At 46.0% G+C, this 15,384-nt stretch overlaps 1 protein-coding gene across 1 annotated transcript; it reads right to left on the minus strand.

The window, feature by feature from the left end:
• Nucleotides 1–6,854: 6,854 nt before the first annotated feature.
• Nucleotides 6,855–12,930, minus strand: LOC144172896 (uncharacterized). Its single transcript, XM_077701486.1, has 2 exons — nucleotides 12,509–12,930; nucleotides 6,855–8,267 (listed from the first exon to the last, which is right to left on the minus strand). The coding sequence occupies exons 1-2, from the start codon at nucleotides 12,794–12,796 to the stop codon at nucleotides 7,002–7,004; spliced, it is 1,554 nt and encodes a 517-aa protein (XP_077557612.1). The 5' UTR covers nucleotides 12,797–12,930; the 3' UTR covers nucleotides 6,855–7,001.
• Nucleotides 12,931–15,384: the final 2,454 nt, after the last annotated feature.

Here is a 15,384-nt window from a genome sequence, read left to right on the forward strand (position 1 = left end):
GTACAGTGGCTACTAAGACTCCCAACCCTTAATTTTGTCCATTTGCCATATTCTTCGTCTCTGTTCAGCTGCGTGGGAAGGTTCAGCCGCAGCTGCTGTGCTCTTCTATTGCTCAGTCTCCTATCCAGAGAGTTCCTTTCCACAGTTATGTGGAAATCTGTGGTTGTCAGTTTCATCATTGCTCTCTGTTACTTGTTCTGTCATGTGTTCATTAGTTGCTGTAATTAATTGCAAGGAAAAAAAACGTGCACGCTTTTGTCTTATGACAATAATGGCTTTTTTTTTAACGTTTCTTGAACTGTTAAAAAAAAAAACACCCGGGGGCCTCTTGCTAGTGCATCAGACCCCCTTAGAAGTAGCGATTAGTTAAAGTTCACGACGGGTATGGGTGGGAAATAGCAAGGGAAAAATAGTGGGTCGGTATATGAAATGCAGGAGTGTGTCCCACACTGCCTCCGCTAAATTAGGTGGGTAGGAGGGACGCAAGAGATCATTTAAGGAATTTGGTTGTAAGTTAGTGGGAAGGGTGTCTAGGAGAAATTGTCTTTCAGTTTAACTCAGTTTTCTCGCGAGGGATTTCTTGCTAGATTGTCATCTGAGCTTGGACGTTGCCTGTTTGAGCTATCACTTTTACTTGAATGCTGTTTGGACTTTTGATTGCAGTGGCTTTGAAACTTCGCCACTTGATTTTGCTCGACGAAAGCTTCGCAGTCAAACTGTCGTCGTCATTAGAATGTGAGGTGCACCATTTTTGTCTAATTTTGCATCTAGATGCACCGCTATCCAGATTCAAACTACTTCGACCATGTTGCAATGGTGTCACGGAATAGATGTTGGTTTCACACCGCGAGGGTCCTGATTTGTTTCTGACTGCAGGAAGCGTTTTTTTTTTCTGCACTTCTTTACCCACGATCATTATCATTGTCAGAGAAAGTTGGCTTTTCTGTAATGCCTTTTTGGCATGGCATATTCCACTGGTGAGACATAGAAAGTTTTGCTTTAAAATCAGGGTCTTCAAGCACTTTTGGTCCAGTGAGTAGCAATCTGCACGTATTTGTAACCATACAATACTGAGTTAGCACCCTTCGATCCTTCCTGTCTTGTGCCAGCAGTCTCGTCATCCAACACATGAAAGTGCCCTCGACTTTTGCCCGCACTTTTCACTTATGCCTGACCCAACAACTTTTGTTGATTTCCAGTGTTGCGCATGTCACATTTTCATTCAGGGTCACCTTGGGGCAGATAAGCGCCTGCTTGTATTTTTATCAAGTGGTTTTAGCCACGGCGCATACTTCGCACTCGTGTGAGCAGCATTATGGTGCCTTGTTGCTTGTCCAGCAAGTGATGTGATGCCATGTCAATAAACATTCTTCAGTGTTTGTGATGACTTTGGTGTTTTCTTGGCTTCACTTTCATATAGTGAGAGCTGCTATCCATCAAGAAGCATACACTTACAAATGCTAGGTATTCTTATTTTTTTCTTAGGAAGACATTTACAAAGTTTCGTTGGCAACACAGCATAACATCAAAACAAATAAAACCAACTAAAATGGCAAATGTGGCATATTTTTAAAATTATTAAACTGGAAAAACAACACAGCACAAGAGAGAGAGCACGAAAAGTGACAGCACTGCCTGTTGGTACCATTCTGTTGTTTTCGTGCTAAATATTTTCAAATAAATAAATATGCAAGGAATGCAGTTGAAGTAGGGTAACTTTTTATTTGAGCTTGTCTCTTGGACATACAAGTAGATTTCTTGAGTCGATTGCTGGATGCAATTTTCGATATTAGGCAAGCACTGGATTCTCGAATGGACACAACAGACGTTTGTTCAATTCTTATTTGCAATTGCATTGTGCAGATTAACCCGTACAAAACATTTCGCCAAAGTCCAAAGCATTGGTTTAGGTAGAACAAAAAAAATGCCTGTGTGCCAAGATTTCGAAGCATGTCAAAGATTTATAGGTGGCCTGACTTAACCTATAGCCCTACACTGCAGTTACCCTTCATAGCTGGCCCAAGTTATGCTGAGCTTTTCCTCGTGAAACCTAAAAAGTTGAATTTTGATGTCTACAGCTACGCTGTGCAATGTATAAGCCTAACATAATGTACTCTTCAGTATTTTTACTCTATCTAGGTTTTATGTTTATTACACCACAATAAAAGTTTGCAGCCAGTGTTGAATTGACGAGCGTCAACCAATTCAGGTTGAAAGCACAAAATGGTCTAACAGAAATCGCAGTCTTCACATGTGATCAAATACGTAGTTCTTTAACACTAAACAAGGCTACTGCAGAATGCTAGGAGCGTAAAATATACTCGATGAGGTGCAGTTGGCCAGTGTGTAATTTAAGCAGCATTGTTTTAAGACAAACGGGAATTGGTGAAACAGCCATGCATGAGCTTGACAGCAGCTATCATCGTGACTGGCCAATTCACCTGAGTGGGGATGTTACGGCTATGTGCTGCCCTAATGAATTGCCAAGAAATTTAAAACTCATTGTATGTCGGGTTGCTTGTACCAGTGGACTTTTTTTCAGTTTAAGGTCATAATGCGCTCCCTGGGTCCACCTTTAGTCAGCTAGACCCACTGAGCTATAGTGGTGTCAAGGATGTGGTGCTGGACTTGCACTAGGGATGTCCTGGGTTTGATTCCCATGTGGTTTGAACTCTTCCCAAAGTTTTGAACTCAATCCACTCTTTGCTCTCTTTGCACTGCCGGCCGGTTTAGGAGCTGTTGTGCTAGTACAGACAGCGGATAGTGGCTTCTTAGTCAATGGGCCACTTATTGCTTTCGCGTTGATAAGGTAGAGTTTTCAAGATTGTGTGTTACGGTCGGTTACACTTGCCACATTTAGGGTGCTTAAATCCGACCATGTGCAAATTGCAGGCCTGTGATAAATGGGTACAGGTGATTATCTAGATGCATAAAACTGCGCCTACTGTCAAGGCATGCCGTGAATTTGTTGGTGGAATGGACATTTACAAACATGTATTCGCATGATTTCCACTGCAGCATAAAAATTGAGGTAAAAAAGGTGCATTGTAATAAAAGGTGCATTGTAATTTTGCAGCTCCAAAGTAGTACACTACATAAGACTAGCACTGCTTCTTCTTGTGGTGCTTTGGACGGCTCACAGCAAAGTCCACTAAGCATCAGAATCAGCTAGTGCTTGATGTAGTTGCTACATCTATTCCCTTTGAAATGCAAGCTGCTGGACACCAGATTTCCCTACACTAATAACATTAGAATTGGGTTAGAAAAGTGAAATGAACTAGAAAGCTGTGGGTGAAAAGTATGATCAACATGACAATTCCAACAGGGACAAGACCACCCTGCTTTGGGAGCTTTACCCCAAAAGACCAAGGCACTTGGCAACGAAAGGAGCCCCAGCTGAAAACAGGATGGATGGATTGTGGGGTTTAACGCGCCGACGCAACGCAGGCGATGAGGCGCGCCGTAGTGGAGGGCTCCGGATTAATTTTGACCACCTGGGGATCTTTATCGTGCGCCGAAATCTCGTACACACGGGCGTTTTTGCTTTTCGCCTCCATCAGAAAAGCGGCCGCCGCGGCCGGGAATCGAACCCGCGACCTCGTGCTCAGCAGCGCAACGCCTTAGCCACTGAGCCACCGCGGCGGGTCCCAGCTGAAAACAGAGCAAGGCCTCATGGCTTGTGGAGGGTGCTTCTCGTGGTAGAATATAACTGCCTGTCATCATGCGATTTCGACTGCCCAGGAGTCTTCACCACCACTGTGGTGACATTGAAGGAAGGAGACAGGAAAGTGTCCGCAAAGTCGCACATCAAGGCTACTATTCCTGTTGACACTGGACAGATAAGAGCCAAAATTACAACTAAACTAGTTTTCTGCACAAGAAAGAGGTCACTTTCTTGTTTTGCCAAAGCTAATAACATGCCCTTAAATAATCCATGCATGACATATGTTCATCACAGATGGGTTTGGGTGCACCAAATTATTTGTTATACGGAACCTTTTTTCCCCGCACTGAGCAGTGCGAACTCGCAGGAAGCAGTTTTATTTCGTGTAAGGCATTTCTAAGAGCAACGCAATCACTTTGTTCTCTGTCTACTTTACTCATACTATCAATTCGTAAATTTATACCAGCAAATAGAAAACAAACAGAAAGAAGAACACAATTTAGCGCACGAGATATCCCCAGCTGTCCATTGCTTTGACACTCGCTGAAAGGTTTGTAATGGTCAAGCTGGCATAGATCTGTAGATCGTTTGGTTTTGTTTTCACTGGCATTTCCAGTACACACGCTGCTGTCTTCATGGTTATCCACTGCTGTGTTAGTGTAAACACTCGCTTTAAATGTATGCAGAGAGAGAACGCAGCAGTGTATCTGAAGTATACCATCAATTATAAGCCAGGCAAGGGCGGGAACCCGTTAGGTTGTGACAAGTGGCCTGCGAACATCAGTTCCGACTAGAATGGCAGGATGAGTGCTGCACGCAGGCTAGGGGCACCGTGACTGCAGTCAGGAGATGCTGCAAGAAAAAAATGAAACGTGAAGAATCAAACAACGTTCACACAACAGTAAATAATCTACGAGGACTGAAAAGAAGGGCAAACCACAGAGAAGACCACACAAGCACTGCCCCTGCCCTGCGTTGTTATCGGGGTCGTTCCGCCTGCATTTGCATCAGTTATAGAACGCTGAGTGGTTCACTATTAAATATGAAAACACATAACGAAGTAACCATCCCTTGGCAGGCACTCCTGGCAAGCAAGAGTACTAGATCAAGAGGACTGTGATTTGGGCGAGTTGGTGAAAGTTCATGATTGACAATCCAGCGCGCGAAAACACGGCACAAAAAAGGAACGAGAGTTAGACAGGAATGAGAGTTGTCTAACTCTCGTTCCTTTTTTGTGCCGTGTTTTCGCGCGCTGGATTGTCAATCATGAAGAGTACTAGATGCATGAAAAAAGGTGCAAGAGGCCAAAGCAGCGTGTTACAACGCCCTCACGAACCACACGCGCACACGAAAACCTTGCCAACAGCGTTCTGTCACGCTCAGTTCGCACAGCAAGTTCATTTTCGTTACAACATTAAGATAGGTTAGCCCAAGGATAACAAGCGATGTTAATGACGCCACATTGAAGAAGAGACAAAGAAGCGCCACGGGCGAGACGGGTTCCCGCGCCGTGCAACAAACCGCCAACAGCTTGCGATCGCCGACAGACGCGAACAGAGCAGCATAAACAGCAACAATAATGCAAGACGGTGAGAACGCGCCGTTAACAATTTCGTAAACGTCGCTAATATAACTGCCGCAAGCAGAAAGCACGCTTTGCAGTAGGAGATATGCGAACTGATTGCAAACCCGCCAAAAAACACTCACCTGGTCGGCCGATGGTGGACAGTTGAACGCCCACAGATAACTGCAAAGCTGTAGTGCCAGAAGACGCTGGAGCTGTTGAACGACGACTGACAAGGCGACAACCATCGCCAGTTTATGAATTCTTGCGTTGACCGCAGAAGTCGAACGCGACTACTTGAATCGCTACGGCACGTACGCCGTGTAGGCAGCACTCGGAAAAATGTAAACATACCGCGCGGGAACGCTGCGAGCAAACGTGACGTCACATCCGCCTAGCGATGCTCCTCACCCGCACAGAAGGTTGGTTAATTCCTCTCCTGAAGGGCAGGTCTACAGGCCGCGCTCGAGGCGTATAGCGGCTTGATAACTGCGTGGTGTACACGTGATACTACAAACCCGCTAGTTCTGCATTCTCTCACGTGACTGCGCCTCCTCTCCCTTCACTCCGGTCGGCGCTTCGCAGCTGCGGTGCGCTGCGGTGCGGTGCGCTCCTCCTCTCTAACATACACGTTAATTCACCAAGATTTCCGCAGAGGGACAAACGAGGCGTGTTAAGCCGAACGTGATCACGAGGGGGTGTTAATGTAACTAACTGGCAAAATGCCACCAAACTTCAACAAACTCCCCCTCATAGCATCACCCCGTGCTTCGCACTTCCTCATACTCCCCTTCGGGGAAATGCGGGGGAATTTTTTTTTCAGACGCTTGTGTGTGGATACAATGTGAAGTTAATTAAACGTCATTGTTTTTGTTGAATCCTTGTCGGGCATTGAGGTACTCTGCCCGCAGCCAAAACACTAATGGACCTTTGAGCGTTTGTAATGATGGTTAAGCAACTATTCTATAGTTCCACTGTGCGGATCGCCACAAGGATGTCTCAGACTTCCACTTTTTCCCGTTCATGTGTGTATGCGAGTAATGCCCTCACAGCGATTGTCACGATAGTCCACTACGACAATTGTTGCTTTTCTACTCTCCCACGTTCCGGCTTCGGCGTGTACTATGTCTTCGTTATCTTGGAACTTTCCTCGGTGGAATTTGATAGTGGTTTGTGCTCTGTCCTTTCGTGAGTTTTGATATATACGGTAAGTGGAGGGCTTTCCTTTCATACGGAAACTTTTGGTGCCATACATCGCTGGAATTCGTTTCGAAAGAGCTGAAAATAAGAGAATTTAAACACCCTTAAAATGCTCGTTGATTGGATCGGACCTAATTGGCATCATGCAATTTCGTCATGCAGACTCCGACAAAGCACTTATGTACCCGATGCTTTGACAGGGTTACAGCTATGTTTTAAATGTATCACCAAGGGTAGAAAAGTATTGTTTGTAAAACGTACGATTACGGTTGTTGAAATATGAATTGAGGCTTTGCCTACAACAAAAACAAACCAACGGTGTCATACTGCCATGTATCGAACTTCCGGCGCTACGTAGTGTGTGTGAAGGGAAATAAAATGTGTGTACGAGCCATAAATTGTCCAATAAGCGGGCCTACATCAAAATTACCCAGTTTCATGACTTTATTATAATGTTTGCTCCAGGCGAGTCCCGTGCTTCAAGCACGCCCGCTATGATATCTAACAAACAAACGCAAACATACTCATTGTTCGGATTCCGCACCACTTCTAGAAGCTCACAACCTTGCAGAGCTACTTGTCAAAAGAGATAACCATTGTCAGACTATCACGTCTCAGAAATCCTGAGTCACGGAGCCAGGATATGTCCGCAAAAAAGCCGCATTGAAATCCCAAAACCGCTGCTTTGTTAAAAACGTCGGCGTCCTTAATCATGGAGACATCCTCCTTTTTTGGGTAATCCGGATGCCTTATGGACACGTCCACAGTACCTGATGGGGAAGAAGAGCCTTGCAAAGCTCCACCCCACTTTAAATAGACGCAGAAGATATCAGCAAAGATTCCACCAGAGGCCACTTGCAAATACTTATACCGACGGTACCATCGTGTGAACAGGCCCACAACCTTATTGGACTTTATTAGGTTGTGTAGGTTGATAATGGTCACAACATAACCTTTTTCTTTGCTTTCTAGTTGGCTGATGAAAGGTGACATCCCTACGCTCATACCTTCAAGATGACCAGCAAAAAAACCTTCGTGTTCTGTGTGCAGTTGTTTCTGTTGCTTATCGGCCCTGTGACGCAGCAATTCCAGGCAAGCGTGTGATTCCGTGGCCATAAGTTCCAACTTTAGAAGGATGTGCCTCTTTTCCAATTTCCACGGCATCTCACTCCCAAACGTCGTCTCTGCCTCTGTGCCGTTGCTGTTCAAAAGTTTGAAATTTTTTGTCAGGATAGCGGAAATCTCACACAGCTGAAATCGAAGCTCTTCGCCAAAGGTTGTCGCGAGCTCCCGTCTGGATTGGGAAAGTTGTTCACTCAGCCGGTGGTCAAATTCGTTCAATACCCTGGCGATGGCATCACTCTGGTTATCCCGCAGTTCGGCTTCTAGCGATTGAAGTTTGAGGGCAAACGACCTTGAATGCTCCCCTAAGGCCTGTGAGAGCATCTGCTCACTTTCACTGGAAGCCCTCGTGAGTGCCTCGATTCGGGTTCTGATGCTTGTAGCCTCTTCCAAAACTTCATTTATGTTGCTTTGGAGTGCCGGTAAAGAATCCTGGTAAGGGTACCTCATGAGAGCCTTCAACTCATCGAGGCTGGCTGCGATGTCGTCAGGGCTAGGCGTATGCCCTTGACGCAACGTTAGTTGATCGGTTGTATTCGTAATGCCGTCGCCTTGGCATCCAGCCCTGTAGTGCCTAGGAAGATCTTGATGTAGTACGGAGACACTGCAGCACGGACATGAGACCATGTGGAAAATGCAGTCCTTCTCGTAATGCGCCAGTACGGCTTGAAGGGTGCCGACGAATGTGCAGCCCTGAGATTCGTTCCAGCAGCAAGCCTAGAAGAAAAAAAGGGCAAAACAAAATAAATACGTATAACTGACACCTTATTAGAAGTGCACAAACGCAGGGGAATGCTCTGTAGACTGTAGACTCGATTTCGTGTTCTTTTTTGTTTAACAATATTACAGAAGCAATGCTTAACGATCGGCTAAAAATAACTTTAGTTAGTAAACGTGAAAAATTGAAACTTCTACGTTTATTTCAAAAGCGCCACCGAATGTTCGGGATGGGGAATAATTCGAAGAAGATGAAACAAAAACGGCCATTCTTTAATCCTATGCTCCTTCTCCCACCCCTATTGTACTCTAGGTGTTCTTTGATTAAAGCTTCGTAGAAGAGGAACGGGAAAAATTCACGTTCGAAAATGTTTTATAACTAGGGCTCCCGGATTTCGCAGTTTATTTCTGGTAAAATTGGGAGGGTGTTTTCAATTATCGGAAATTTGTATTTTATTCCATTCCAATGCAGGTACTACAAATCATAAGGTGAAACTATATCTGAACACGAACACCTCAGAGACCCGACGCCGAGCTAAGGCGTCGTGCTGTCGAGCCAGAGGCCACGTGTTCGATTCCCGGCTGCAGTGGTCGCTTTTCTGATGGAGGCGGAAAGCGAAAACGCCCGTTTGTTCGCGATTTCGGCGCACGTTAAAGATTCCAGGGAGGTCAAAGTTATTCCAGAGTCCTCCGCTACGGCGTGCTTCATCGCCTGTTGGCGTCGGCGAGTTTTACCTCATTGTCAATCAATAACACCTAAGAACGTTCGGGGCAAATTTTTTTATCGAAGGTTCGAATGGCAGAGACACATATGCATACACGAGAACGAATAGTTAAAGACAAAACATGTACGTTTTTCCTATTACAACCGTAAAGCGTGTTGCAATATAAACGCTAGCATATTTTACGAGATGTTTGTCGCTGATGGAAATGCGCTGGTTTCAATTTATGATTCCAGCATAAAAAAATGCACTTTCAACGTTTTCGCAAGAAACAGGTGGGGTTAGAAGCCTCAGAGCGCAGCTAAAAAGCACAGGCCAGTGCTAATTGTGTACTCTCCAAAACGAGACGGTTTCAAAAATGTTGCTTATTTCCTAGCTGTGGAAGTTGGCCAAATCTTTCGTAAGCTGGCTTATATCAATGCACATAACTAACCCTCGTGCACTTTGCCCTCTGTCAACAGAAGTGCACCGGTGTTGAAAGAGGACAAAGGAGCCTCCTTGTGGGACCGGTGCCCATTCGTATATTTTATCACCGAAAAGTGCCAACGGCCATTGATGCCGATAATTTACCGGATATTCCGAAGTCTGAACTGAGATCGTAATTTTTTCTTACCGTGAATGGTCCAAAATTTCACCGGAGAGTTTTTTTTCGGTTTTTTTTTTCAGATTAATCCGACCACCCGGGCCCCGATTTATAACCTGTGTTGTTCCTGTTTAGTAGTAGTATTAGATATGGAGTACATTTTGCTAATGGCGCACTGTATATTTCCAAGCACTGTCTTTGATTTGCCTTCCATTCTTACTTGAAAGTACTACCAAACGTTCGGTGTGGGACCACTTGTGGTCGTCTCAAGGGAACATTTTGAGGCAACTAACACAGAGTCGCGTTTTTAAACCAATTGTATCATCTTTATTCCGACGCATCATTCCTGGCGCTATTGATAACTGCAGCCTTCCGGTTGGCGAATGAACGTAGAGATGCCGTTTGTAGCGGTTCAAAGTATTTCACACCTATCTGGACTCAAAATGAAAAACAACTTTTGCAGGCACAATCCTCAATTTCACAATGATGTTCCTAGACTACAATGTATGCATTACTGCGCGGAAAGCTGTGATGACCTGTCGTCTTCGAAGCACTTGCTTCGAATGGATCGAGAGCCTCAAAGCAACATTTGAGAAAGTCGTGGAACATTGTGCCGATTGTGGGAAGATTAGATAGATGATTAGGACAATACAACATTGGTTTCTATAAAGACTTCTTTCCACCGATAACAATCATACCAAATTGGTGGCAAACTTCAACTTAGGAAAAAAAATTGGCCACGTATCTGCCCATTTCGTACCAAAAGTCAATGTCTCCCTTCGCTTTCCCGCTCGCCTCTCATGCTGTTCTTCTTCCGTCTCGCTCCTCCCAAGGAAAACAGGCGAAAGGTTTGCACAAGTCAATTGAAATTTACGTTCCACTGCTGCAGGCCTGGTGCCTCGAAGCCAGCGCTGCAGTACGGCGGAGACGCGCGTGAATCGAGGCGCCAAACTTCAACGTTTATAGAACCACGTTGCCCTACTCCTTCTGCGGTCCAAGCAGAACGGGGAACCGATCTTGTAGTACCTTTTGTAACGGTTGCAGCTTGCTTTCTTAAAATGCCGCCAGAAGCTATAGTTGCGCGGGAAACAGCATGCGACGGAGTGAATTTTTTTTCCTCAATAGATGTAGTATTTATTTTCGCGAAAATCAAGCATATATACATTTTTTCTATACAGGAAAACTGTAAATATCACTCATGTATTAATTTTATGTCTTACATTTGCGTAATGTCCTGTTCTTGTTCGACGTGTTGACAAGTATGAACATTGACACCGGACTTAGAAGTTTAGATTTGGCTGTAAGTATATAAGACTATTGAGTATATTTTCTTTCACTTTGGCTGGGTAGCTGAATCAAGTCACAGACAGACAGAACAAAATTTTTGTGTTTAAGTAGCCCAAGAAAGACTGTCGGCTTTAAAACAGAAGAAGTAGCAGTAACTTCCCAACCCCTTCGTGGCAATATCTAAGTGTCTTTACAGAATATTTTTGCCCACTGGCGGATGATGTCCTAATCCGCTGCCCAAAAACACAACTCGGAAGATAAGGTGGAATGCAACCTTATATAAAAAAAAAACAGAGTTAGGGCCCGTGGCCCTTCGCCCAGGTGCAAGCCCTATCCCAGGAAACCATTGGTCGAGGCCGCCGCTCTCGCTCGTTGAGCTACAGCCCTTCCGGACTCCAGCTCCGGGAGTCGGTCCCAGGACTCCCGCCCGGGACCGCCTCCCACGCTTATCTGGTAGGGGAATGACTGGGGGTAAGGCAGGACTTTTCTGAGACACTCACACCATGTGGAACGTATCGGACACCTCCCTCAGGGCAGATACCACCCATATGTTTTAAAGGGACCCTGCAGCACTTCTTTCACAGTTTTTTTTTATTGAAATCTTAAATGCTTGCAGAACGTAGTCACCCAACACACCCAGTACTTAGATTAGGGGTCACACATTACCTTAGACAAAAATTACCACTCTACGCCAATCAGATAACCATTAAACTTGCTTAAAATATTTTTCTCTCTTTCCCGGTTTTGACGTTCTTCGACGGCCCGAATTACGTCCCTGGGGCCATGTAGCAGCAGTTGGCCGGTTTTCCTTCAGTTGCAGCAATGAAAGCTTTTCGATGGCACCTTTAAAAAAAAAGCCACAAAAACAATGCAGAAACGGAAGGCGTATCTGGTGCGACGAGCAGATCACGCAGTGCCGCCCCGTACCAGCGATAACTGTAGCTTCCTCAGTGCTGCCAGACGCGAAGGAAAGAGTGAAAGCGTTTATCGAAAGTGTTGCAGGGTCCCTTTAATGTCGAAACGCTTTGCTACTGTAGGGTACATAAAAGTGTTTCTACAGGCGCCGTATTATTCGTTCATCGGCTGTGTTCAGACACTTTGCAGAGGCTGGAAAAAGCCGGCGGTTGTCGCAGAAGTAGTTGCAGTTGCGTATTTAACTAAACTGTAGAAGCGGTTTCCTAATCTCCGAGACGTAAGAGCCTGGGTGAGGCGCCCGGTGGGTCAAATGCAGGGAGTCTCTAAATCTGTTTAATGGTGTTTCCTGAATGCTCGGGTTGAAGCCACCTATAACTCTATTTTACTGTTTCTAATTGATTTTAATGTGTGTTGTTTTAATGGTTGTATGTGAATGTTAATCTATACTGAATAAATAACTATGGTGTTTACCATGCCCAATCTGCACTTGGACTATGAAGAGTACCGTAGCATAAATCTCCGAATTATTTTCCCAACTTGTGGTTCTTTAACGTGGGCCGAAATTTCGACACAAGGGCGTTTTGAATTTTCTTCTACATCTGAAAAGCAGCCACTGAGGCTGGGATAGAACCTGCGTCCTTTGGCTCAGGAGTACAAAACCTTAGCCAGCGAACTACCGCTGGCATGTTTAAACTAAACGGTGGTGTGTTTAAACTAAGCAAGTCAGCACTCACCTTCAGCCTATCAGCAGTTGCTGGAGGCAACTGAAGTTTTTGACAGTCTCCCACCGCGAAGGACTCTTGGTCAAGCGGACACACGATGTTTCCGTCCTCCACGCTGTGACTCTCGCACGTCTCGCACAGGGTGTGGAGACAAGGCAGTACAACAGTCCTCCGCGGAATCACGTGGCACAGTCCGCACGTTACGTGAGAAGGCACTGGTGCAGCGAACTTGGTGGGTCGCCAGTTCACTCCACTAAGGAGGCCTTGTACTCGGTGAAGCGGCGTGTCTTGATCGGGCATCGTAGCGACCGTTCTTGGCTTCGTGGCTCAGTCCGCGACGCTTCTTGCCGAAGCAGTGCACCCTAAAGCAGTGCTCACTACATGGGTGGATGTGAAAAGAGGTACTGACAAGCACCGCAGGTTTGACGAAACGCCCCCCGAGCGATAACAGCATAGATAACCTTTGCACGAGTCGTGCTCCGGCCATTAAATCACCGGTACTTGATCGGCGCTGACGGTGTCACAAGGCCGTTGCGCAGGCACACGATAGTGGAGAGATTGCGGAAAGCACTTGCTACAATAGAAAGGCTAAGATAGAAAAGCGTCGCTGCCGAACTAGATTTTAAAGCTGGCCGTTGTTCGAAGACAGCCTCACCAACACTGCGTACGCCGTCTTTTTTTCGGTACTATGAAAAAAAACATACATACACCAGAAAGTTGGGTAAAAAGTCACCGGCCCGAGGTTTGCGATATTGAGCTATAAAGGCAGTGCACTCAAAAAGAGTTTACAGCAGAAAGAAATAAAATTAGGAAGATTCAGAATTGCTAATGGGCGGGTCAGTCGAACGACCAAAGAAATAATGCCGGAAGTCAAAAAGATGAGGGAAAATTTTAACCGTTCCTTGTGTTGTGTTGAAGTACATTGATATCTTTAAATGAAGGCAGGAGGAGAAAGATGTGCCCCCTGGAAAGGGGATGCGAACACATGACCTTCGGAATACTCGGAACAAAGCCATACCAGGTAGGCTACCGGGGGAGGCTGTAATAACATATTTGCAGGTTCTCCAAAGTTACACGGAGCACGAGAGCGGTGGCTGGAGCGGGCAAAACTGCACGCCAGAGTTATCTATGAATACATGCGCCTCCGATAGCGGGAGTGCGTGGGCACATCCGGTTGGTCCATCTCGATATACGGACGCCCCCATAGAGTTTCTTACAGTATACACTAGTGAGGAATCTGGCGCTAGCGTCTATGCGGCTAACATCAAGGCCGTCTGTGTCGTCATGGACCGCCATTATACATCGCGCTCGCCTTAGTTTCATCATTGGCTTGGATTGAGACGTGTTAGCGACCGCAAATTTAAACAAAGTGCCACAAAAACGCAAAGAATAGTGTGCAATTATGTAATTGGACAATAAAAACAGGCTGTTTTAAAACTAATAAAAAAGGAAGTAAAGCGTATTTTTGCCGGAACGGTTGTGCCTGCTATTCCGCAGGCCAAGGGTTAATATTTGGGGAAAAAACTTATTAGAGACTCTGATTTTATTACTTTTACCAATATTGCAAATAATAAGTTGCTTGAAGAATTTGGAAAGTTTTTTGAGCGTGCCTATTAAAACGTTGCCTTCATTATGAACCGGTGCACCGACCGCCAACTAGTAACAAGAAAAAAGGAGAGAGAGAGAGAAACATCTTTAATGAACAGGTGAGGTCAGCCAGGTGGGGCGCCCGACTTGCTACACCAAATGGGGGTGAAGGTGTGATGAAGATTAATGAAAACTCTCACTTACACATGAATACTCGAACACACAGACGCACACAAAAAGCACACACACAATCAGGCGATATAGTCATTTGTCTGAGAGTTCATAGCTGACTGACAAGTCCAGTGCTCTGGAGGAACGTTAGGAGCACTGTTGTTGCCCGACTTGCCATGCCGGTTGTAAGCCAGGGCCCAAGGAGGTGACTCGAAGATATCTGTGCGGACGCGGGCAGGCCCAGAGAAAGCTTTGCCGTTGTACGCTCAAGTTCGTAGCGAGGACATGCGCAGAGAACGTGTTTCAGGTCCTCGCGAACTGTACAGGCAGGGCACAGAGGTGAGGAAACTCGACGTAGGTGAGAAAACTCGACGAAACTCGACGCCACATTCAGTCGAATTCGATGCAGGACAGCTTCATCTCGCTTGCACAGACCGCTTGGCATCCGAAATCGACACTCTGGGTCTATTGTGTGCAACGGATCGTAGGTATTATTTGGGTCGGTCCACAGCAATCGCTGAGAACTCTTGGCAAGCGATGACGCCAGAGTCGCTCCGTCTCGCCTTGTGAAAGGCACTGGCGTAATAATTGGGCTGGAATGCGCTGATGCAGCAGCTCTGTCGGCTTCGTCGTTGCCAGCCACACCGCAGTGAGATGGAAGCCACCGCAGAGCAACGACGTGGTGGTTGTTTATTGCCTGCGTGTGCAGGCCATTAATTTCTTGAGCAAGCTGCTCTTGTGGCAGCACCATGAGGTGCTGAAGGGCTGCTCGAGAGTCGGTGAAGATTGCCCATGCCTGAACTGGAGCAGTTAAAATGTGTTCCAATGCAGCACGTAGGGCCGTGAGTTCAGTAACCATCGACGAAGGAAACGTGGCGTTAAACAATCGTGCACGATGACAAGATAGGACGCATGCGCTGCTGAGCACGAGGTCGCGGGTTCGATTCCCGGCCGCGGCGGCCGCTTTTCTGATGGAGGCGAAAAGCAAAAACGCCCGTGTGTACGAGATTTCGGCGCACGTTAAAGATCCCCAGGTGGTCAAAATTAATCCGGAGCCCTCCACTACGGCGCGCCTCATCGCCTGCGTTACGTCAGCGCGTTAAACCCCCACAATCAATCAATCAATCAAG

Source organism: Haemaphysalis longicornis, unplaced genomic scaffold, assembly GCF_048455015.1.
Source record: "Haemaphysalis longicornis isolate Haplotype H1 unplaced genomic scaffold, Haemaphysalis longicornis Haplotype H1 scaffold_265, whole genome shotgun sequence".
Lineage (NCBI taxonomy): Eukaryota > Metazoa > Arthropoda > Arachnida > Ixodida > Ixodidae > Haemaphysalis > Haemaphysalis longicornis.